Raw genomic sequence first — 26,236 nt, forward strand, 5'->3', positions numbered from 1 at the left:
CATTGCCACCGAAACTGGACCCGAGCCTGAGCAGCATTTCTCTGCTTAGCTGACCTGTACTCTGTCTCTGCCAGTCATCACTACATCAAGGTGCTGGTCTATCAGGCTGGTCAGAGAGTGTGGCTCTTGACCTGGAACCTTCATCTGAGGGTGGAGTCCAGGAAGTTGGCTCCCCTTTGAAATCCAGAGCGTCATCAAACTGGTGGCGGTGAAGTTAAAGCTGGGAGGGATGAGGTCTTGAAGAGAGGTCCTGGGTCCTGGCCCGCCACATCCTTGATCCTCAGCTCATTGCTGACTTCTATCAGCGGCATCCTGATGAGCCAGGGAGTACTTCAGTGCCTGCTGGTTGTGCCAACCAGGAGCCTTTGCATCCATCTGAGACCTCCGACAAAAGTGGGTCCTCATCGGACGATGAGGATTCCCTCTCCCAGGTCCATCCACCCAGTCTGTTGAGGATATGAACTTTGAGGGGCTGTCCTCACATAAGGATGGTCCATGGCATTTCTAAAGTTCTTCAGATGAAACTGGCTGCATTCCCATGGAAACTGTGCACCCTGCAGTCCAGCACTCGTCTAAAACTTAGCTTTCACTTGCCCCTGCAACAGCTGCTCCTCTAATCAAATCCAATAATCAGATCTGATCAGCTTCATTTGTTCCAAACACAAACTTAGTGGTTTAAAACTGAGTTTTAAAATGAATAGTTTGGAGTGGTTGAATCACTCCAGATGGTAGCTGTTGTGACGTCTTTACCTTCTACCATGTTGCTCAACAGGAGGTATGACATCTGATGCAGGCTGTTTGTAGCCACACTTCCTGGCCTTCAGTTCACATGTGTTAGAATGAATCTGCACCGTATGTTGGTAAGTTGTCTTTACTCTGGCAACTTTGACAGAAGTGTGTGCATGTGTGAATCTGCAGTATGTGATGCTTCGCTGAGGCTCCACGCTTAAGCTGTCATAAACTAAGCTGCAACAACTCATGTATCTGTTGCATGTTTTAAAGGTCTGGCGTGTAGGATTTAGGAGGATATGTTGGCAGAAATGGAATATAATATAAGAAGTATGTTTTCTTTAATTTATAATCACCTGAAAATAAGAATTATCATGTTTTTGTTACCTGAGAGTGAGCTGTTTGAATCAACAGAGGCATGTTTCTACAGTAGTCTGGAATGGACAAATCAAACACTGGCGTTAGATACAACTGTAAACACCCAAGTTTGTGGTAAAGAAGACATTATGTCCATGATTTGTCCATTACCCATTGCAAATTTTAATAAATAAGGGTCATTGTATAGTGTTAATGAAAGGGATTTAAAGATCATCAGCCTTATCTTTATGTATTTGTCATACTCACATGCATATTAACACCATCACATTTGTCTGTGCTCTTCTTACATAGTGTAGCAAGGTTTATTTCATGCCCCCAAAATCCTTCATCAGATGATGCAAGAATGAAGTGAGCAAAAGCAAGACAAGACTCACTGTAGCCCAAAGCCTTGTAATCATTCTCCTTACCAGATAAGAATTAGACTGTTACTTAGGTAAAGATTAAAATAAGATGACAAAATAGGAAAGCAGAATTTTTTCTTGCTGGTGAATGCATCACCATCTGTAGGATTTGGCTGATTAACAGGAAATTTGTACAAGATAGAGACAAATGTCTTGGTGGATACAAGGATTCAGAAGAAGTTCTAACATCGGCAAGTGTCGGTGTGTCTGTTTATTTGTTTTTGCATGTCTGAAATTGGTTTTTCTCCCACACCAATAAAATTTGCCTGATGTCTTATGAGACCTGAGAGATGCACCGTGACTCACTAACACATGGTCTCTAAACCAAGACAGCTCAAAGTGGTTTCATCTTCTGCTCACTTACCATCTCTGTTGCTTTCTTCTCTCTGTGTTCTTGTCTCACTTTTACTTTGTAACTTTGTCATCTCTCCCCACCTGTCTGTCTTAGATTTATTTAACTCTGTACTCACCTCAGTGTGCCTTCTGGATTCCCCAGTGGTCTCCAGAGACAATTATGTTGTTATTAAAAAAAGCGGATATAATCAGTAGCTAATTAAAGAGATAATGGGAGAATAATGACCCAGGCTGAGGGGAGGAAAGCTCAAGAATGTATGGATGGAGGGAGCGCAGAGCTGTGAGGAGTGACAGAGGAAAGTGGGGGTTGCAAATGGAAAAGTCAAACCACTGATATGCACAGCAAAGAAGGATGAAGGGAGAAGGTGTAGCAGGTGTAGAGGGTGAGAAAGTGATCGGGGGAAGGTGACAGACTGAGATGAAAGTAGATATCGATGAAGTCACTGACAGATGTGACCTGCTGCTTGTCCAGCTGTTACCCGAGCCAGAGGCAACACAGCTGATGCCGAGGGATGTCAAACCTGTATCTTGGTAGCAGATGATGGTGTGCTGTACAGTTAATGCATGTGATGCACCTCAAGGGTCAGTTTTCTTTAATGCATCTTTTTGAATCCTTTATTTTTAAACAAGTTGCCACTTTGAGATAGGAATCTTTTTTTTTCTTCAAGAGAGAACTATGGAAAAAAATAATAAACAGTTTAAACACAGACAGACGCACATTATACATATTTACACCTAGGAAAAGCAATTACAAATGTGATTACAAGTACACAAGTACAAGCTTTTAAAACGTTTGAATAGAACAAGAGAATATAACTTTACATTTTTTGGAGCTCATTCCCTTATATGCAGCATAGTATTTGATGCCATGTTTTCCAAGTTCAGTGTGAGCAAGAGATACAGCTAATGTCAAGGTGTCCTGAGACCTGACATTATTGATGTGCCCACAGGAATAGTTTAACATTTTGAGAAATATGTTTATTAACTTTATTGCCGACAGATGGGTTCAGAACGCTGTTATCAGTGTGTTAAATGCCAGTTGTCATTGTCATTTTGTGGTTTCAGTTTCATTTTTGTCAGGTTTAGGCACCAATAAATGTGGTTAGGTTAGGAAAAGCATCATGGTTTGGCTTAAAAGGACATTAAAGTATGTCCTGTGACATATATCACATGACAAAAGTCATATACGTCAGACATCACAGTTAAAATAACACAACAGGACATGAACCCTGGTCTCCTGGATGAAAATCCTGTGTTTGTTTAACTCAGTTATTGCCAACTGGTCCAGCCACAGGGTTTCAGATTTCTCCTTAGTCATTTCCTCAAGGTCCACACAGTTCAGTGTATTCAGTGTCATACTTGCATCTGACCATGTCTTTGAGGTAGTTTGCTGTCTCTGTCATATAGCTTTCTGTTAGTCACTCACTCTACAGCAGGGAACAGCACTTCAAATAAAAGCTCTGCGCCAGAAATTCATTATACTTCAAAATAAAGTGTGTTTTTTACAAACTTGACATGTTGGCGAGTCACTTGCGGTCCATTTAGAATGGACCCACTGGTTTAACCCATCCACCATTCCAGTCAGCTCACTGTGTAGACTTTCTTGCTCTTTATAATAAAGTCACATCACCTGACTTCCTATGTAGCTGCATAACAATAAAGATAATGGTGGTGTGCATAAGTACAGTGGCTCTTTGCTCTCTCTTTGGTAGCTACTGGTGACCTTCTACTGCTCCACATTGGAGTGTTTAAACATACTGCCTCACAGTTTGGTATGCTGGCTGCACAGCAGTGGACAAAAAAGCTTTACAGAGGGTCATTAACTCAGCCCAAAAAAGTACTGGCTGCCCTATTCCCTCACTCCAAGACTTTGCAAACACATGCTACCTCTCCAGAGCTCAAAACACTGTTAAAGACTGCTCTCACCCTGGCCAACACCTGCTCAACCCCCTGCCCTGAGGCAGGTGCTACAGGTCATTAAAAACTCGGACCACCAGACTCGTGAATAGTTTTTTTCCCAGGCCATTCTCACTCTCAGTCAGTATACAAAATGAGCAGTTGTAGTTGTAGTAGTAGTGCACTCTCACAGCAACAATCTGACTATATTTTATTTCTACATAGTAATAATTGTTGGGATTTGTGCAATAACTACTGTCGTTCCCTGCTCTGTTTCTTGCCTTGTCTCTTGTGTTCCATTTTGGATTTCTTCCCTGACTTCATTGTGTTATCCCAGTTGGTTTTCACTTCAGTTTTGGTTCTTCTTTCTTTTGGACAGTCACCTGCTTGTTTTTGGATGTTTTTAACCAGCTTCACTAAAGCTCATCTTTTGTTGCCTACTGCTCTGCATTTGGGTCCTTTCCGGAACTGATTCCTGACAGTAGAGCAGGGAACGACACCACAAACACAGACGAACTGACAAGGGGCAAAGGGAAACACACAGTATATATATATATATATATATATATATATATATACACAGAAAACCTCCTCATTAGAACCAGACACAGCTGGTGTAGGTGGACAGGAGGGAAGGGTGGTAAATGGGGATTGGCTGACAACAAGGGTGTGGTGGAGAACACTAGAGTGAAGCAAACAAGACTAATACAGAACAGGTGTGCAGGGAAGACTCTGGGAACAGGGAAGGACAAACGAGACTGATGAAGACAGGTGTGATAGAAAGTAAAATCAGACATGACACATGAGGAGAGAATCTACCAAAATAAAATGGGAAACAGATTAAACATAAACGATCAACATGAAACAAGGAAGAACACAAACAGAAAACCCCAAAACAAAGTCCACAAGATAACGGAACATAAACAAAAATCCAGGATAATGACAGTATGTGCATGGTTATATATTTATAAATGATAAATGAATTATGGGATTACAGCTGCAGACAGGTGAAATAAGTCCAAGGGCGGATGAGCTGATAACAGCAATCTGAACCTACTAGTCAGTAGGGTTGGGTCGGTTTTCGGTAATTCCAATTTGGTTCGGTACTCCGTCTTGGACCGGGTTTTTTTTTTTTTGAGACCGACTGGACCGCATACTTGGGTGGAACGTAGGCGGAGCGGACTCTGTGGAGGTCCGCCCAGTAAAAGCAGATGTCCGCAAGCCCTGTGGACTGAGCTAGGGGGTGCGAGCACATGCGCCGAGGCCTCTACTGCAGCCTGGGGAGTTGATAATGGCGGACAATTTAGTCTCGAAGAAATCAAAGAATGCGCCACTATGGCAACACTTTGGCTTTGAGCCAGACGAAGGAGGCAACCCTTGTTTGCACTGATTCAGTAAGCTGCAAAATTTATTTGTAAGGAATAAAAGAAACAACGTGTTACTGTCACTCTTTTTATTTTAAATGAGTCAATTGCGCCCCCAAGTGGCAAAAATCCAGTATTACCGACTTGATGCGTTTTTTTCACAAAAACCGGACCGTTTTTTTTCCCTCATACCGACCCAACCCTACTAGTCAGTGTCCAATTCTGTTACCTTTTGATACTAAAGCATACAAGCATATTTTGGAAAGTAGTTTATTCGTTGTGACAACATTTTGGGGAAGGCTCTTTCATGACTGGCTTGACCTCAACCCCATCCAACACCTTTGGGATGAATGCAGACTATGAGCTTGACTTTATCACCCAACATCACTGGCCGACCTCGGTAAATGCTCTTGTGGCTGAGTGGGAGCAACTCCCTGCAGCCTGGCTCCAAAATCTTATGGAAAGCCTTCCAGGAAGCACGGAGGCTGTTGCAGCAGATTAACGCCCACAGTTTTGTAATTAGATACTCAACAATCAAACATGCATGTAATGTTCAGTTATCCAAATGTTTTTTGCCATGTAGCCACATCATCTTTTTGTGCAGTTCTGTAGTTGCTTTTTTCCCACTGCAACGTCTCATCCAAGCCCTGATTCACGCATTCACACTTTAATATTCAGAGCTACTTAACACGTTGTAAAGACTCAGGTGAGCGGTGGCTTTCTGAGCAGTTGAGAATCAAAGGAAGAAAATCAGAGTAATTTTACAGCACATAGTGATTCACCTTTCCTGCCAGTTGTTGGTGACTAAAACGATTTCAAAAAGCATTCATCTGAATGACGTGGATGTGGCTCTATTTGTATTAATTAGGATGTTTGTGTATGATAATTTGATTAGATTTATACAACCATGTCTTGTCTGCAGACATCACACATATACATCAGAGACTGCTCCAGTGCTTGAAAAAGTTACAGAGAACAAATGATTGAGCCCACAAAAACATGAAAACCTTTTTATATGTGTATGTTCTTTCACTTAAGCCTGCTTCACTCTGCTTTCACTCTGCCTCTAATACGATAATGACATCTTCTGTTTGGCATCTATCAACATCACTCAGGCTAATCACTGGTACTTCCTGTCTCAGCACTGAGGAGATCTAAAGTGTCTTTTGGTCTCTCTCCTGCTGTCTCTCTGTCTTGACAGGTGGAGGAGATCAGGGGTTTTATCGACTCTCTGGCAGAGAAAGTTGAGGAGGTGAAGAGGAAGCACAGCGCCATCCTGGCTTCACCCAACCCAGATGAGAGTAAGGCTGTTTGTCTTTTCTGTGTTCTTTTGCTTGTTTAATTCCCTCAAACATATTTCTGTCAGTGGAGCAAGTTCAACAAGCTGTATTTTGATTAAAACCATACTTGAGGCGTCGTTGGCTTAGTGGTAGAGCAGGCGCCCCATGTACAAGGCTGTTGCCGCAGCGGCCCGGGTTCGAGTCCAGCCTGTGTCCCTTTGCTGCATGTCATCCCCTCTCTCTCTCCCCCTTTCACACTTAACTGTCCTGTCCATTAAAGGCAAAAAATGCCCAAAAAAATATCTTTAAAAAAAAAAACAAAAACAAAGAAACCTGCTCAGTTAGATGAAATTACCCAGTCTCCCATTGTCTCTCCATCTCTTCCTCTCTTCCTTATGGCATCAAAGATTGACATTACACGTGAGAAATTAACATAGAATCACCAGCAGCTTACCTTTACGTTTTTAAAAGCAGAGATCTCAGTGTTTTCGGGAGGCACAGTAGCACCTCATCATGTAACTTGTCTTTATTTAGATTTTGGTATAAAATGCAGCCAGATGTGGTCAGCGTTTGTTGCTGGAAACTGCCTCTTGTTCTGGGTTTTGTCCCTGTCATCATCGCATCATGGTCACAAGACAGGTGGTGCTTCTTTTTCTTCCAGGCAGCTGACAACTTGGCATCTGCAGGAGAGGTGCTCCTTGGGCGCTCTGATTGCTTATGATGTCAGTGTTGATTTCCTTCAACCAATGATCACTTATAGTAAGAAATGTTGATTTTTTTTTTTTTAAATGGTTTGCCTCTTGTTCCCACAGTCTCCTCCCACTAAAATAGTGCAGCAATCCAACGGAGGCTGTGAGCAAGTTGAGGCAACAAAATCCAAAATATAAAGTTTGTGCACAAATAGTTTATCTTTATAGATTGCATTGATGCCAAATTGACAACAATGCTGTCAACAGATGACACCTTTTATTTTATGCTTCAAGAGCGCTGTGTTTTTGCAGACACATAAGGAATTGTTAATATGTCGTATTTCTTAAAGGGAGTTTGGCTTCATATTTTCCACTTGAAGCAGGATGGGAGATCATCTCGAAAGAAATCTGGTTGTAGCCCTGCAAAAAGTAACCCTGCAAGATCCCCAGTCTTTGCAAAATCCAGAGTGTGACTAAAACTCACATTGTCTTTAGATGTGAGAGGGTGTCAGACTTTAGTCTCTAAAAAGTCTTTCAGTGTCTTCTAGTGCATGGTAGGCATAAGTCAATCAGCTATGTCTATGTTCAAAAACTATGTGAAAATGCCCCCAGATCTCAACTCAGTTGAAAACCTATTAGAGATTTTAGAGCAACATGATAGACAGAGCGCTCCAACATCATCATCAATACAGCAGATGAGGTCTTTTCGTACAAAACTCTTCATTATTAAGTTATTCTTACCCCCAGTTACCACAGGTATGACCAAATCAACCTTAAGGATTATGGCTGTTGCCATTTTTTCTTCTAATTTGTCACCCACGTGTTTTCACCATGTGATTCATCATGAAATTATTATTGATTCAACCAAAGAAGCTTCTATTGTCCAAGCCAGGACCGATCCCTTTGCACACCTATATTCTACTGCTCTGCAATGATAAAACTGTTTAATACTGCAGTGACTCAGTAATGCGTCAGAAAAGCTCTTAATGGAAAGCAAAAGGAGAATAATTACTGTTATCACCATTTTAACAGCAGCAGTGTTAGATCACACTGAGCATAAGAAAGAAAGATGACTCAATTCCTTAAAGGAAATTGAGGAAATAAAGAACAATTTGTGACAGAAGCAAAAAGCCTACCCATTGATAGAGACCATGATAGAAGTCGGAGAGCCTTGAAGAGAGCTGTCCTTTTCCACCAATCAGCCCTCTCTGTCCTTTAGAGCTTTTATGCTCTCACTGTGAAATCTCTTACACTCTTGTTTGTCCATTTTTCTCCCTTTCCATTACTCTTTAGTCCTGTCTTTACCTCTTTGCTGTTAACACCATCTCAATTTCTTCTTACCTTTGCCCATTTCAACCTCCTCTTTACTTTTGTTCAGTCTGTGCTGGATGCTGCAATCCATCTTTTCTCCTCTCTTTCTTCTCCTCCATCTCTGTCCACTCACACCTCCTCCTTTCTTGTTTATGTTGTGGCATTGATCTGGACCTCCGCTCTCAGGAGGGAGATGTTACTCGCACTAGTAACAACCCCCAGTCCCTTTTCTTCTCCCTGATTCCCTACGTCCTATGTGAAAAGGCATCGATCTGCTTGCAGCAGCAGGCATCAGATGAGCCCTCTAACTAGCCGGGGTGTGCAGAAGACATACTGAGCGGAGCAGCTGCGAAGCAAGGTGCTGCATTTATGATATGAATACTTCCACAGGTCTTCAACTTTGCGACAGAAATCGATGCTAAGTGTGTGTTTGTATGTGTCTGCCTGATAAATGCACATCATTCAGCAGCTGATGTAAATGTCAGGGTCATTCATTACATGGAGGTTAGCATCTTCTTTGTTGTCTGTCTGTTGAATTGTCTGAATACCTTCATCAAGGATGCTCCTCTATCTCCTGAGCAGCAGATTTTATATTGTGTGTGTGCATGTGTGTGTGTGTGTGTGTGTGTGTGTACAACTCTTTCTTCTACAAATCAGAGTTACATACAGCTAATTAAAATCACCTAACACATTTTGTTTGGAAATATAATGCTGCTTAAATTACTGTTTTTTTTTTTTCAAGCAGTAAACAAGAACAGTAGTAGTGCACAGGGAATTGGACTTTCCAAATTGTGAGAAAGAAAAATATTTAAAAAAAAAAAAAATGATCATATTAAATGTGTCTGCAGGACTGCAAGAAGGTCAGTGTCAATGTTTCTCATTACTTTTCCTGACAGTATCTGCTACTGACAACTACAACGTGATTAACATTTTTATGCAACTCAAACTAGAGGAAAAGTGAGGAGATTACCATCTCAATGGGGTTATGTTTTGGGTACCATGAATATCTGTATCAAATGTCAAGGCAGTCTATCCATTAGTTGTCCGGATATTTCACTAAAAGCCCCAAATGCATACCTGCAGTAGTTGTTGTGATATTTTAATCTGCTGCCAAGAAATGGGCCAACCAACCAACACTGCCATCACTAGAGCCATGCAGCTGCCAACGCTAGAGATCCAGTGCAGTTGAAGTGAGGTAATGAATTGCCCCAAATTCACTTAATTACAAAACAGTAACACTGACTTAAGCAGACAGGAAGCAAACTTCTGTCTCTGATGTCTGAGTTGTGTGCCTCAATTGAGTCCACTCAAACATCCTGAGCTCCTCACTGCGTCTTTTTACGTGGTGCTTAAAATTGGTGGCCATGCAGCAGTTACATTTCCTCCAAGCAGCAACCTCCCAAGCTGAATAATGAAGCCAATACGTAGGTTTTAAAAAGCTGCAGTTCATCTAATGGCCAGCTGAGGCCAGCTCTGGAGGCGACTCAATCCCCATAGACCCCCATGTTAAAACACTTGACCTTACAGCAGAGATAAACATCAGCACGACAGGAGAAGTTTTATATAACTCACAGTATAGTTAAGGGCGGGCTGCTTTGAGTGACAGGCCTTCTGACAGCGTCCATGGCTTTTCAGTCATATCCACCCTGCGCTCCTCCACTGCACCAACCTCTCGCCCCAACATGGTTACTTCAGGCTTCAAAAAGCCAAGATGGTGACAGCTGAAATGCCAAACTCGAGGCTTCAAAACAGGAGTCCGAAAACCAATGGGTGATGTCGTGGTAGCTGCATCCATTATTTTTTACAGTCTGTGGTTTCCTCCAAAACGCCTTAGCCATTGAAAATTAGTATATAAATGAGTATAATTCATATAAGATATGGTTGGTGATAAAACAATAAGAACAATTAAGTGTGTTGTTTGCCCATTTGTGTTAATAGGTGTTTTCAGACCAAACAGTACTGACTTCCTAAGAAGAAACTGCCCACTGGGGAGCTCCCCATAGAACTATGTACTTTTTGTGTTTGTGTTCACATTGTCAATAGGGACACTGAGGCAACGTAAGGTGGTTATCAAAAATTTTTAATTTTTTCCTTTGAGTCAAGTCAGTTTTATCTATATAGCGCCAAACCAACAAGAGTTCCTGTTCTGCGTTGGGTGTCCCAGCTGTCCCAGGTGTTGGCTCGGACCCCTGATGCAGAAAGCGGCTTGACATGGGCCAAGACCCCTGACTCAGGAACAGGCTAGACGCTGGCTGGGACCAGACTCCGCCGACTGGGTTGCTAGGCAGCTGAGACTCGGGGTCGCTGGGCAACTGAGTCTCTTAGGATCAGAGCAGCTTAGGAAGCTTCCTTCTAGGGGCTCCAACCTCTAGATACATGGATGATAAAAGGCCAGTGTGGCCTCACATTATTTTGATGATGAAGCTTTTTCAGTCAGTATTTTTGCAACATAGAGTCTTTGCTGGTTTTCTTTTTATGTTCTCCCTTGTGGTGAGAGGGCCTGCTCTTCATCTCCTTCCTGATGAGAATGAGTCTCCTGCTCTGTTACTCCTCTAACACAAGTGTTTTCCTTAAAGTAGTTTCTCATCTAAATCCTCCTCTTCTCACTCTTCCTCTGAAAATAGGTGCTGAGACTTTGAGTGTGTGATAGTGAGAGTGATTGCTGCGTCACACCTTTACTTTTTTCAGTAGAGGTCCTTTACAACACAGTGTAACATTGTGCGGCGGTAAACCTTCTGTTTCTGTCACGGCTTATCAGTTTCATAATCACATCACATCTCCCCAGCCACCACCCACCTGGCCATCTTCACAACCCCGACCTCGCCCCCCCTCTCCTCCTCCACTTCTTCCTCCCCCTCCGCTCGGGGAGCTTTTGTGTTTGCTGACTGAAATGTTTTCTGGTGATCTCCGAGGGGTTAACTCAAGCCAACTAGTGGAGCCCGTATAAATAAACACACACACACACGTGCGCACACTGACACACATGCAGCCGCCTCTGTGTAATATTACCTTTGCCCCTGCATTACACATCATCCCATATGACAGTTTACCCACCCCCTAAATGAAGCATAGGAAATGTCCACCAGGGAATTGCAGTATATAGTGTGTGTGTGTGTGTGTGTGTGTGTGTGTGTGTGTGTGTGTATATATCTGTCCACGCTTGTTTCTACATGGTGGGTGTTAAGGCTTTGTGTGTTCATGTGGGCTGTGCTCAGCATCTGTGTACAGTGGTAGGTACAATAACGATGATAGATTAGGTAATAGCCGTCAGGTCATAATGGGTATTGAACCTGTGTTCCCTCATGAGCAAATTCCTGTAATGCAGGAAGGGAGAACATAAATGCATCTTATATTTAGAAGCATGATTGAATTCACGTTGCCCATTGAATAATTGCATTATTTGTTTTGTTTTCTCGTTTTGTTCGTTGGCCTCGTGCAGCTCTGCTTCTCCTCATTTTGATCGATGAGACTGTACTTGGAAGATTTCATAATGAAAGGCTAAAAGTTAGTGATGATCGCTCACCTTTCCTTCAGAGTGAGGTTGATTTGAAATGAAATACGATGTTTGGCAGGGTGGAGGCATTAAAACCTTTAAGAGAACTTTTTTAATCATAAGAGTATTGGACACTGAGACAATGTTGCTTTTAGATGCTTCCCGTGGTAAACTTGTCACATTTTTTTTCTGCTGTCAACACTTTTAGTTCAGTGTTGTATCAGATAGCAGTTGCCAAAGATAAAGACAGTAGGCAGTGAATTTTTCTCACTAACATCCCATGCCAGACATCCCAATATATTTGACATGACAGATAAATGCAGACTACACTGCATACTCACATATTAGGTGTTTGGCTTATAAACAATGCACGAGAGTGTTGTTTGTGTGGTTTAAGGCCCTGTTTACACCTGGTGTTTACGTCCTGGGTGATGCGATCACAAGTGGAAAACTGTCTGTACAGGTGTGAATGCACAAAATATGTCCTCAATGCACCTTGAGATGTGATTGCAGAGACCACAGGGGGTCTGGGCTGCATGTGGCCACATTCTTTCAGCAGTGTGAACGCTAATGTGTCCTGGGCCACATTTAGAGACTGCCTACTCAGCTGACATTCTTGCTTATCCCACTCCCTGATGGATAGGCAAACTTCCTGTTGGTGCTGTTACACAGAAGCAGAGCTGCCACCTCTGGTCACCTCAACGTGCGCTGGCTAGCAAGTTTTTTGATGTTAATTTAATTATTGATTAATGTATTTTGGGCGGGGCAACACAATGGTTTGAGTTGAAGGTGCGAGAAAGAATAATATCAGTAACATTGTTAACACTGTGCTACATTACAGAGAAATACAAAACCGTACTAATGAACCTTCATTAATATAAGCCTATATTTTAGCTACAAGTGCACGTCACACACTGAGCGAGCCGCCTGTTAATGACGCTGTCAGCAAAGCAGTAATGATTGTGCTAAGTGGCTAATGGGCATGTAGCTACTGACATGTTTCAGATGATACGTCATGTTTGTAGTCGACCAATGAAGATGAGTTTACATATCACCTTGGGTTCGTCCTTCACCTTCTCAAAATGATCTCACACTTTGGATTTCCTGCTCGACATGTTATTAACTAGCCTGTGGAATAACTGCAGGTACCAGCCCTGGAAATTAGGGGCCATACACATGCTGCGTCTTTAACTGCCTGGAAAACACAAAGTCGGGCACTGTGAGCTACTCTTGTGCCTTTTCTTGTGCCAGCTTTTAAGACTGTGGTGGCAGGTCGCCTCTGAGGTTGCTGAGCAACCTTAACAGGCATCATGCAGCCAATGTACCTGAAATGTTGAGAGCAGAGCTGATCCTCTTCAGGCGCTGTTTATAAGTCTGTAGGCCTATCGTCTGTGGCACAGATGTAAAGCTCTGGGTAGCCCTGCACTAACATGATCAACTTTCCGTATTTATCACAGACTGATATTTACAGAAGGGAAAGATATCCGTCGGTTGTGATTGGTTTGTAACGTGTCTCCTGTCTGACTGATGAGCATGGCCTCTTCCTGTGTCTGTCCTTTCAAATTGAATTCCCACATGGTCCAGTCATATAGGTTTTGATTTATTTTGACAAGGTGCAGCTCCTGATAGAGTTTCATGTTTTGTTTTGTTTTTTTGTTTGTTTTTTTGCTCTGCAACTAAGCGACCAATGAAATCTTGCCAACTAATGACCTTTCTGGTTGACTAATGTTTGGTTGGAATGATTCACGTGTTTATTTGCATATATAATGGGAAAAAGAGAATAACAAGTGGTCACTCAAGACCCATGTGGAGATTCATTCTTCTGCCAGGTATGAACAGACAGACACAGAGCTGTTCACTTTTGATCGGATCACCCAAGATGCCTGTTAATACCAAGTGTTATAGGCTCTAAGTTTGTGTAGTTTTGACATGTATGGATACATTATCATGTGCTTGCTTGCTTACCTTCAGTAGATCCTTGCCTCTGTGAGTATTGTAAGTAGTGTCTTGTAAATCCCGGTGAGCTGGGTGTATGACACTTGGAAAAAAAATATTCTTGTCACTCCGAATCAAATACTTTTTCCTTTTACTTCTAGTAGGAACTGCAGCTGCCATCAAAAAGTACATAGTGTTGCATGCAGTATGCACACAATCAGGACATAGTACTTTCTCATAACATTACACCCTGAACTTTGACCCTCTTTCTTTTATATGCATTACCATAGAGATAAAACAAACGCTAATTACGGAGTTCTCCAGAGACAGAGATCAACCCAGGGAGCTCTGCGGTTGTTATTTTGTAGTTTATCTTTAAAGTTTTAACTGCATAGATTGTAGATTCGAACATATTATATTTACAACAGTGAAATTACATCTGCAGTTCTCTGTCATTGTTATTTTTATAGTTATGTCCTGTTGTTGTTTGTAATATTTATGATTATTTTGTTCACTCAAACAATCATTCCTATTATTACTGTTGGACTGGTCATCAGTCACTTGAATGAGGTGTCATTTGGCATTGTGACTTCTGACAGCTGTCAATTAGCTGTCAATCAATTGTCAAGCTGTCATCTGTCTGTGGCTCAGTCAATGTGATGTATTGTCTGCTGTGCAGAGGATTGTGGGTCAGAATAGCCAGAAAAGCATGCTGGCTTGCATACTGCAAAATCGGACAGGATGTAGTAGAACATCTGGTATTTTTGGCATACTGCATTTCAAATACTATGTATTGGGACATACTAAATCTTTTTCTGACACACTATATAGTATGTTAGTATGGGTATTGGAACGCACAGACAGTTTTTGCACCTTCAGACAGTTCTCCATAGTTGTTCAAATTAGGGATGTTCCTGGCGACTAATTTCCCTGTCGACTTAACGAAAATTTTAATCAAGACTATTCAACTAGTCTATAAAGAGGAAAACACTCAGAAAACAGTCAAAATTTAGCACAATTTTTTGTTAGGTTCTGTGCAGGTTAACATCCAAATGCACGTTGAATGTGGTTGTGCATTGCTCCAGTCAAGTGATTGTATGGCAGTTTTTTTTCTGACGAAGCCTACATGCTACCTTGTTTTTATTTTCTAGATCCAAGTACTGCCAAACCGCACTGGTTTTGTGAGAGGACATCTCTCTTATTTCCTACCGTGCTGTTTTAAAACTCCAGTTTACTCGAGCATTACCATGGGAAGGGGGACTGCTGTCCGATGGCTCTGTAGCCCCCACTAGTGGCGGACGGCTGCATGACAGTTAAGCGGCCTTGCACATGAATAAAACACTAATTGGATTAACCGACCAATATTTATGGTGACGACTAGCAAGGGGGCAGACATTTAATCGTTCAGACGGATAATCGCACGCATCCCTAGTCCAAATGTACATTGTCTTTCTGGAAGGGTAGTAAAAAAGTCAAAGCCAGAAAATGTGTTGTTATAAATGCAATTAAGGGAAAGGCAAAATTGCTGGCATATGGGTTTTATCCTACTACAGTCTAGTTCATGGTGTAACTTCACAAACAACTGGGTATTATTCATTAGAAGAAGCTAAACAGCAGCCCAACAATACCATCTTTAAGCTAAAATTAATTCAACCTACTTCTCAAAAAGTACTGTGTCTACATTTCCAGTAAATTAATCATATAAAAGAACATAATCCATCCATGCATGACATCTGACACATGTACGTGACAACAGTTTACACTTGCAAAAACACCTACGGGCAATTTTATAGTCTCCAATTAGCCTGACATGTTTGTCTTTAGACTATGGGAGGAAATTTGAGCAGTGGTCATGAAACTTTGATCCCAGTGCATCTAATGTGCCTTCCTGGTCTGTACATTAAAACCATGTTAGACAAATAGCCTGGAGTAATACCTTGTAATGCTGTCTATACTACTTAGAGGATGAGAAAATCAATGTAAACCTAAGAGAAGAGCAATAGAGGGACTTAAGATTTAGATGTCTGGCTGCAGAGTGTTGGATCAAAGTCCAGCTGCTGAACTGCTAGAAAATTAGTCCACAAATTAGTGTAAACTGAGCAACTCAATCTGGACTTGTCACACAAAGAAGAGGAATTAAATGTTAATTTGCTTTTGTTTGTTCAACTCGATTTTTAAATTTTGCATATTTGCTCTGGACCAGAGAAACATGGATCTTTGTAACTTGGTTTTCACTGCTTTTGTTTGTTCAACTCGATTTTTAAATTTTGCATATTTGCTCTGGACCAGAGAAACATGGATCTTTGTAACTTGGTTTTCACTTAAACCAAGTCAAAGAGGGAGGGAGTGTTAACTTTTAATGTATTAGGAGGACAAATTATGTATATTATGGGTGATGCAGTTCTAATTATACAACTCACACACACTATAGAAGTACAAAATTCACAGTTCGAATTTTGAACTGTCACCATGCTACTGAAAAATGTACTTAAGCTTCCATTTTAATTAGATGCAGAGAATCTGCTCCCTGACACTGATACTTGAGAGTTTATTTAACAACATTTCTCAGTCTGTTTTTCCAACCACTTAGTGCTTGCTCCCTCTGACATCTCCAGCCTCCAGTTTCTAAAGAGCATCTTTCCTCTGACTCTTAAAAGTCCTCAACTCACAGCTCTGGAGATGCTTGTTTTAATTGCAGCCTGTGAGTGTTACTATTTCTAGCATCAGTTTTTGGCTGAGTGTGCTCCCACCCTCGGAGTGCTGTTCGCCAAAGCTCCTCCACCCTCAACCAAAATCTGAAAGTGTTGTGTAAGTTCCTCCATCTCTCTGTATTCCTTTTGTTCTTCTTCAGTCATTTTTTCTTTGTGTCTCTCTTTCATCTGTCTCTGTTTCGTATTCTCTTACATCTCCCTCATATTGTCCAAGCTGATGTAGTGTTATTGCCATTAAGGACATGGCTTTATACTGTGGAATAGCAATATCCCTCTTAAAGTGAGGTTAATACAATGTGGACGGTCAAAGCCAAGGCTAAGAAAACACACACACACACACACACACACACACACACACATAGATCTATGCACATAATGAAGGTCAAAGCTGGTAAGATAAATCAGTTTAACTGCCTTCTATCCTCTTGACTCCTGAGCCAGCGGTCAATGAGAGGCGTGTGGTGATAGTGCTTTAATCTAGATTGAAATGTCAAGTGTTAGGTTTCAGAGTGACAGTAACACTCACAGTAACCCTGTTACATTGTCTTAGAAGATGTTGCAAGAGAAAGGGAGGTTGTTAGAGAAAAGAAAGGGATTGTCAGCAGAGATTTAATCAGGTACAACACCCACATCTGCTCTTGAGTGGTGCCCCACAAAAGATATCATATACTGTGTTTTATGTGCTGCAGAAACTGTGACCATGGTAGACATTAGTCTAAATGGATTTCTAAGGGTAGAAAATGTATTGATGAATGTGGCTTTCCTTAGTATGGCATCCACAGTACAACACAGGATCTCAGGCTTAAGGATATAGATTTATAGGATTGGCATGGAGAGGGTTAGATTAATGTTCTGTTTAATAATCATTGAATGAGTGCTCCACCAGTGGAGAACTCCTGTAACAGTGTCTACTGGATATTTACTTAAGCATGCTTGTTTGCTTTTGGGTATCCTTATTTATTTACTTATCATTTCTGTCTTTTTTGTATCGTATTCGGCTGTTACTGACCAACATGTGTCACTGTGTCAACCCAGTATGGCCAGAAAAAATGTTGGCATTGTATGTTGCACGTTATTATTTGGCAGATACATCGAAACTTTCCGTCTTAATGACATGGTTAACGTGGGGTTGGGTTTAGACACAAAAACTACTTGGTTATGGTTCGGAAAAGATCATATTTTGGCCAAAAATACCCAGTTTGGGGGCCGACAAATTACGGCAACACAGAAATGCCAAAAAACTGCAGTTCTTTGACCGTACACTTGAAGTAGGCTCCAGTTGCCAGTCAAACCCCATTGAAGCCCATGTTAGAATGCTCAACTTTACAGCAGAAACATACATGTTTCAAACATTACAACCTGGGACAACAAACGGCTTTGGTCTCTATAGCTAATATCACCCTTTATGGCAGCTGCACAGGGGGGTGAATATTTTTCTAACTCACTCGTTTACATTTTATTAAGGGTTAAAGTTACACATAATTAAGGGCAGGGACGCTTTGAGCGACAGGCTGTCTGCTGATAGTGTCCTCGGTTTCTCAGTCAGATCCACCCCTTGCTCCTCCGCAGTGCCAGCCTCTCACCCAAATATAGTCACTTCTGGCTCCAAAAAACCCCAAGATTGCAACGGCCAAAATGCAGAACTCGAGGCTTCAAAACAAGAGTCCACACACCAATGGGTGGTATCAATGGTAGTTACATCCATCATTTGTACAGTCTGTGCCACTATCCTGACAGGAAAAGAAGGGATGTCGCAGAAACAAAAAAGGTGCTGCTATCTCGGCCAGAAAAGAAGTGATGTCTCAGCAAAAAAAAAAAAATACACTTTTCGTGCCTAAAAAGCCACTCAAAACAAAGCAATGGGTCCGTAAAAACAAGCTGTTTTCATGCACTGTTAGTACGTTTTCCTACGAATATTAACGCACCAGAATTTGTTCATATCCCATATAATCATAAGCCACTAATATGGGAAGGCTGTGATCATGTGACCAATGCGCTGACGGTAGTTAAGAGTAAATAATGAAGAAGTCCCAGATGATTGGAGGCTGGGGCTGTGGATGATGATAAAACACAGAACTCCCCCCTGAGACTTTTCCCAGGAGACCGGAGTTCGAAGGAACCGAGGAACACTGAGCCAATTTAAAGTACGTCATCACCATGTTTCTTTCTCTAAACCTAACCACAGTAACTTTATTTGCATGCCTCCGTAACTTTACATTAAGTGCTTTACTTTACGTTAAGTTTGTACAGTCATTTGTGGGACACTAATTCTCTTCATGTTTGTGCATTTTTGTAGGATAACATACAAACTATTACTTTGCTAATAATACTTTACTAAAAAAATACTCACAGCTGCTGGAAACAAAACAATGACTTGCTAAATCACAACTGGTTTTGTTGTTTGTTGGTCTCGAACAGTGGTCAGCAGTTGTTTGCAGCATGGCAGGCATCGATATAAACAACTTGATATGTGTGAAATGTGCAAATCTACTGTAACATGTTTGTGGTTTGCAGAAAATTACAATGCCAACATTTTCCTCTGGTGACTGGGCTGCACTCTCCACTTATTTTTTGTTTCATTTGTTTTCGAATGTGTCCTTATACTGCATTGTGGGGTCATTATGGAATAAAGAAAAGTCTGTAACAGGCTTTTTAAATAGTACCATTCTTTATTGATTTTAGAAAATCCATGCAACAGCTGTCAGACTGGAAAGGTACAGATGAGCAAGTGTGTTGGATCTAGCGTAGTGGTTCAACTTTATCTGTGCCGTCAGTTTGTCATTACCTGAGTTCATCCTGTATTCTTGCAGTAAGGCAAATATCAGTAATGTTTGAGGGATGAGCTCACATGTTGTGTCTCCGAAACATCAGACAACTGGACTCTAGACGATCAATAAACACACAAAGGACTGGTAATATATTTACAGAGAGAGCAGAGAGAGACACAAAGAGGCTGCAAGATGGAGAGAAAAGATAAATGGCTGCAAGTTAGAGATTCGAGTGGCAGCAATTGACCCTGAGTTAGAGCGCAGGAAACAGAAGTGGCTTTGGTGTCTTGTGTCTTGGTACCCTGACATCAGACTCACACACACACACACACACACACACAGTGTCACTATAATAATAGGATCAGTTTTATCAATGTGAAAGACAGACTGCTGATTGTGACAGTCAAGAAGAAACCTGGATGCCGTTCTTATACAAGTGGATAAATGCTGCCACTGTCGAACTAAAGCTGATGTAGGATTGTAGCCTAATGCAGAAAAGAATTGGCCAGGATTTCCAGGATGTTTATCTTTTAGTAAATCTCAGTGCTACTAAGTTATGCAGCTTCCATCCTGATCAACAGACACTAAGGCGGGCAGTATAGAGCAAGTGACATCAGATCTGTTGTATTTTCAGAGACTGACAACATGACGTCAAACAAACACTAGTACAGTATGAGTTGGCGCCTTTTTGGGTTAAAGGTGTTTAAACTGGTAGAAAGGATTTCTGCACACTTACATCTATACAGTGTTTCACTTTACTGTTGAGCTTTTGGTTTATTAGACCTTCATAAGAGCATATATCAAGGGGGGTTAAAGGTGTTTGCCACACCAGATGTGATATTGAGCTGTTTGAAATTGGGTAATGTTCAATGAGCATGTGCCTGTTTGGTCTGCTTTGTTTCTTTGTATTGTTTCTGCCACTCTGGTTTGCTTTTGTCATGCCACACATGCTGAAATTGAATCTGTTCCCAGTATATTGCCATGGGAATAGTGACATACAAAAATGTCCCAGTGCTCTGGTGGTTGAAGATGCATTCATGTAACTACAATTTGTCCTAGTTTTGAGTGCATTTGTTGCATTAAGAGGAAGTCTTATGGTGTTCTATAGTTTTGTTTTTTATTGTCAAATACACAACAAACAAAAAAAGACCAAGACAAACAATAAATTAGTTCAAGGATTCTCAATCTTTTGGTACTGAAGGCCCACTTCTATTAAAAGTTTCCTCGAACCACCTTCCCAAATAAATGATAGAAATAAAAAAACATACTATGGCCAAATAAAAAGGAGAAAGAAATAAACTGGGCTGTAAATATGTGTTATGCCACTGTCAGCTGTTAATGTTGTGATGACTTTCTATTCTGCCTGAGGAAATATTAATTTGGCTTCCCAACACATTGCGGGTGTTTTGTGTTTAAGTGACTCCTGAGCCTCGATGGTTTTGGCGCTTCAATTTACAGGATTTCACCACTTTCAGCTCAGCATCACTGGCTTCCATTATGAATCCAAATTCAGGGTCATATCTCCTCTCCACATACTTGAAGCTTTTACTGGCACATGGTGGCCTTCCACATCACTTTTCAGTTTCAAAAAACAATTTTGCATCACTGCATCCAGGGGAACTTTTGCTAGCTATCAGTGGCAAATCAGTTTGTGTACCTGATGATGTGTCGTGATTGGTGTACTGAAAATCAAATGGAACTGGTTACTGAAATTATCAATCAGTCAATCAATCAATTTTATTTCTAAAGCCCAATATCACAAATCACAATTTGCCTCACAGGGCTTTACAGCATATGACATCCCTCTGTCCTTAGGACCCTCGCAGCGGATCAGGAAAAACTCCCCAAAAAAAACCCTTTAACGGGGAAAAAAACGGTAGAAACCTCAGGAAGAGCAACTGAGGAGGGATCCCTCTTCCAGGACGGACAGACGTGCAATAGATGTCATACAGAACAGGCGCAACTCTGTAGCTTTTGTTGCCTTTTGTCAAGAGATGCATTATTTTACCTTTTTTTAGTGTTTTCTCAATTATGTGTTTTAATTTGATGTAATTCATTTGGATGTAAAAGAAGTTAGTTTTGTAAATAACCAAAGTACCGTTTCTAAATTTACAGGATTACTTTGGTGTTTTTCAGTCTAGACCGCATTAGATCCCTACAGATAGACCTTTTTGTTAAGAGTAAAAAAAGATTTGTTTAAGCAGAAACAGCCCCAAAATTGCCATCACCAAATCCATCAAATTTAGATATACAGTAATTTTATCATTGTAAAACACACTTCATTCAAAGTCAACAAAAACAAAATGAAACTCACAAAACCTGTCTTGGTTCGACATTTCACTGTTACAACAATATCCAACTCTGGTTTGGTTGAAATAAACCCTTAATTCACCCAGTTCCATGTGCTCTATACACACTTAAACTACTGTTTATTTAACATTTTCCCCGCCATTGTCAAGATTTTCTCTCATTTATGACAGAACGCTTCCCCACCATTAACGAGATATTCCAGCAATTCCAGATAGGGGTTGCTGTTACACATCTTGTGAAACAGAAAAGCACTGCCATGTCCAAAAAAACAAATGAAGAGGAAGATCTGCTGGAAACTGGAAGAATATGTTCAAAGCAGTGGAGATGCTGATGGACTCAGACTCCGACAATTCCTGTTTTGATCAACATCCTGAATCTGATTTGGACGAAGAAGTAAACAAGTTTAATGGGACGAAATGGGATCTCCACGATGGTCACAGTGACACGCGGACAAGATGACCACAAAGAAGAAGCAGACAGCAGAACACTGAGTGATCACTGAGCAAGGCAACGTGTTGTGCTATACCTCAAAGAGAATATTATTTTCATTATTGTTATTATTGTTGTTGTTATTATTGTTATTATTTTCATTTATACAATTGGTTCCTACAGTCGACATTAACCTTTTTAAAAGGGGTCACAAACATATTGTTTCATTTTTTTTAAAGGCTAGGTAATTTCCTAAAGACAGATGGCCACTTCATGTTGTTGTCTTAAAAAGGCCATAAAGATTATCCTTAAATAGATTTATTAAGTTTTGATAGATATAGGAATACCATCTATTTTCTGCCCTCCTTCTAGCTTCCACATTTCCTGCATTTCTTCTTGCCTCGTAGCATCTCTTTCCCTCTGCCACTTTGAAACAATTTGACGCTGGCAAGAGGACCAACTGCACACATCGCCATAGCAACACAGTCTTAATGATGGCAACAAGCGTGACCTGAAGATTTCATTTGAGAGCGTCTGGGAGAGGGATGGAGTGTGAAGCCACAGCTCAATTGACTCCTCAGTTTTGCCCTCTAATTTGCTTCCCTCTCACTTCTCCCTCCACTTACTCATCGGTGTCTGCTCTCTTCCTCTTTTCAGGCGGCCAATAATGAGGCTGAATAGATACTTGATCAAGCAGCTTGGTCTCCTCTGTTTGGTAACCACGAGGGGGAAATCTAATCTAACTCCTTAACACAAATACCACACACATACATACACACTGTCCATGCTTGGCCCCAAACTAAGCTCAGTTGTCATGTCGTTGTACCAGAGGTTGCTATGGTTACACAGGAATAAGTGAGACACTTTTCCATAACCCTTACACCCCCAAGTTGGTGCGAAAGTGGACACAAAGATGAACATCCAAAAATTAAAAGTACCTCCTTTTAATTGCAATGAAGTAACCCTCATTTAGACTAACAATAATCAGATTACAGGTCATCTGTGATCTATAACTGATTACAATTATGAAACAGCTCCCACTCTGCACACACACACACACACACACACACACACACACACACACACACATACACATACACCACAGAACACTGCTTATTCATTTTGCCCTGAGGACCTCAGCCCTCCTCCTCGGCTCGGTCTCTGACCCTGACCGGCTCACTGTATATTGCATACATTTTGCCATTAGCAGCACAGTTATTGACAAGAGACACCAGTTTATTCAAATGTATACCAGGGATATGGTAATGATGCAAGTGTTTGCTTTAGAATTACTTGTGGAAAAAATACATTTTCATATTTAATTCTGTCCTTAGAATCTCATGTTTCAGATAGGCTACGCGATGTGTGTTTCCTCTGTAGTTGTCCTATCTAATTGGCTTCCCTGAATATCCTCTGTGTATCTCTACCTCATTTCTTTTTGTAACTGCAGCACACTTGTGCTTTTTAATTTTCTGTTCTAGTTGAGAGTATATCATCCTCTCAGTCATCACTTATGACCCACGAGGACTGTGTGGTGGTGTATTTTTCTGCAGAGACTCAGACCTATTCGTGTATTTTCTTATTTCCTCCTTATTTGCTGTGCTCTGTACATTTATGGGTGTGTACCCCCACAGCGCTCAGGTGAGGTCACAGCTTTATAAAAAGGTAGCGCACAGGTGCCAGACCATGAGCAGCTGGCATCGACGAGGAATCCAGAGTATTGTGAGGCAAAACTCCAACAAAGGGTGACTCTGGGGTTGGCTTTTACTTTCTTTTTTGCTGACATTTGGAAACAATAAATGACAATCCTGCATAGTATACCTATGAAGGCACCCTGTGGAGTTGGGTCCATGTCATTGGTTCGACAGCCCATTGGTTCGACTTCCCATTAGTCCGACTGTCCACGGTGTTGAACGACTTGTGGCGGGCGTATGGTGCGCCGTGACTGGCTTGAGGCGGAGCAGGCTCACGGCTTATGAGTTTGTCACTTTCTTTTTCATTTTAACCCACACCATGATCTTTTCCTGATCCTAACCAAGTGGTTTTTGTGCCTAAACCTAACCAGACCTTAACCACAGGGCATCATGATGATTTCGGAACGGACTTCGGAACAGTTTAATATGGTCGGAACAATGGGATGTCGAACCAATGGGCAGTTCCCGTGGAGTTTGCTTTTTTTAACATTCAGCAAATGTGCTTTTCCTTCCTCATAAATCATGAAGAAAACTGATTTTTGTTGAACATTTTAAATTGTACATTGTTTGCATCCAATGTTTTTATGCTTGCAGTCTTCCTTGTTGGTGCATGGCTGTGTGTCTTTACACGTAACCATTGGCAACTGTTGAAACTATCAGCGAAATAGTGTGATACCATTCGCAGAAACGTGTAGACCTTATTATGTCGCCTGCATACTCGTGCACACAATAAATTAGATGTGGACTCACTCACCCCCCCCTAACTTTCATATCGGTCAATTTCTCAATAGAGTATCTTAAAGAAGCATCAGCAACACCTGTGTGGGGGGTTCTAGTGGCCTTGAGATTTAAGATACTGATGCATGTTATTGCAACTTCCCTGGTTTGAGTTGGGTCAAGGACCTTTGTTGCCTATCATCCCTCTTCCCTCTTTCCTCATTTCCTGTCATCTCTTGGCTGTTGCTATAAAAAAACCCAGAGGAAAAAAAAACCCCACCTGATTATGCTCCGACCATCTTAACATTTAAATGAACCTGTCATCGTCAGCTGGGTATGAAATGATGTAATTTCCTCTGTGAATGAGAATGAAGTTATCAGATAGCACTCTGCATGTCCACTGCTTTGTCCCGCTGAGCTGTGTGTCACACAGGCTGATGTTCGCTGATATGGTAACTTGTCTGTTAAGCAGATTAAAAGCTTGTAGAACTTTGCTGATCATCGTGTAATTGGCTCACTATCTCCAGTTAGCTGGTGTAATTTTACGTTATCATACAAGCTCGTCTGAGGATTTATCCCAGCTTATGTTTGTTGATGGTATAAGCTGCCTCATACGACATACATTATTCAGTGATGCCTTATTGTATTAGTGGATCCTCTGCTATTGACTGTTGGTGTTTATGAGTTTTCAGCTCAGTATGCAGCCATGTGGGTTGTTTTTAATAGTCAAAGTGTGATATGTCAGACTGCCATGAAAAGCATTCATAGAAAGTAGATTTGCAATATGATGATCTCATTGTTTTAAAGCTTCTTTCCTTATTTAAACTATTTAAAATATGTGCAAATAACTTTTAAAACTGAACATCTACCAGTGATGTAAGTCTTCCTCTTAGTGTGTTATCAAATTTCCATTTAGACTTTGCTGTAGGTTTCAGTTTAGAAGGGCTACCCCCTGTCTCATATTTATCTTTGGGATTTATGCAGCTGTGCAGAAACAGACTCATTACAAAGAAGTGCAGCAAGCAGTTTGGTTTGATTGATTAGTTTGACTTGAATAACTTTTAAAGTTCATCTTTTATGTCTGCTGGCTTCCCGGGGCTTGTTAACATATGGAGATTTGGTTCTCTTTTGGCATTAAGATGATAAATGACTTCCATGATCACTTGTTTCAATGTGCTAAAAATGGCAATTAATGCTCCAGGGTAATGTGTGTGTGTCTGTGTGTGTGTCAGTGAAAGCCATTCTGCTTTCTCCCTTTTTCTCCCCTTTGTTCTCTTTCATGTCCAGACTCAGTTTTTTATTCTCTCTGTAGAAATAACTAAAATAGATGGGCACTTACTTTACCCTCTCTTGTTTTGTGAGCAGTGCATAAAAATTTAATAAATTGCTTATAATGCTCTATAATGCCATTATATGCAAATATCAGTGTTTATTAATGTATTTGTCAACAACTGTATCTCCTCCTGTGGCCACCCATGACTCGATGCTGTGTACATAGACAATGACAATATAGTAAAACACAGATGTTACTAGAAAGGTGTACTGAGTGGAGTGCACATCTCCGGCTGGGTGCTACCAGGCTGATCGCGGCCATTTTAGACAATCCTGCAGCATGTTTCAAGAGTGTCCCCAAAAGCTGACAAAAATACATGCCCTGTGTATTTTTGACGGAGCAACAGCACGTTGCACAAAGCAGCTAGAGTTTTGCTGCTAACGGCTCTGTATGTGAAATATGATATAATTATGAGGATGAATGTATTTTTAATAGCTTCTGAAC

General features: G+C 41.1%; 1 protein-coding gene across 6 annotated transcripts in view; it reads left to right on the top strand.

Annotated features, from left to right (window-relative positions):
- Positions 1-26,236, top strand: part of stx1a (syntaxin 1A (brain)) — a 98,815-nt gene that overhangs the window by 36,257 nt on the left and 36,322 nt on the right. For all 6 annotated transcript variants that reach the window (XR_007449366.1, XR_007449367.1, XM_049576419.1 and 3 more), the window contains exon 3: positions 6,324-6,423. Coding sequence is in view for 4 of the 6 variants with exons in the window: in XM_049576419.1 (XP_049432376.1) it covers positions 6,324-6,423 (100 nt within the window). In the remaining 2 variants the exon portion in view is untranslated. The remainder of the gene's footprint in view (positions 1-6,323; positions 6,424-26,236) is intronic.

Source organism: Epinephelus fuscoguttatus, linkage group LG5 (genome assembly GCF_011397635.1).
Source record: "Epinephelus fuscoguttatus linkage group LG5, E.fuscoguttatus.final_Chr_v1".
Taxonomy (NCBI): domain Eukaryota; kingdom Metazoa; phylum Chordata; class Actinopteri; order Perciformes; family Serranidae; genus Epinephelus; species Epinephelus fuscoguttatus.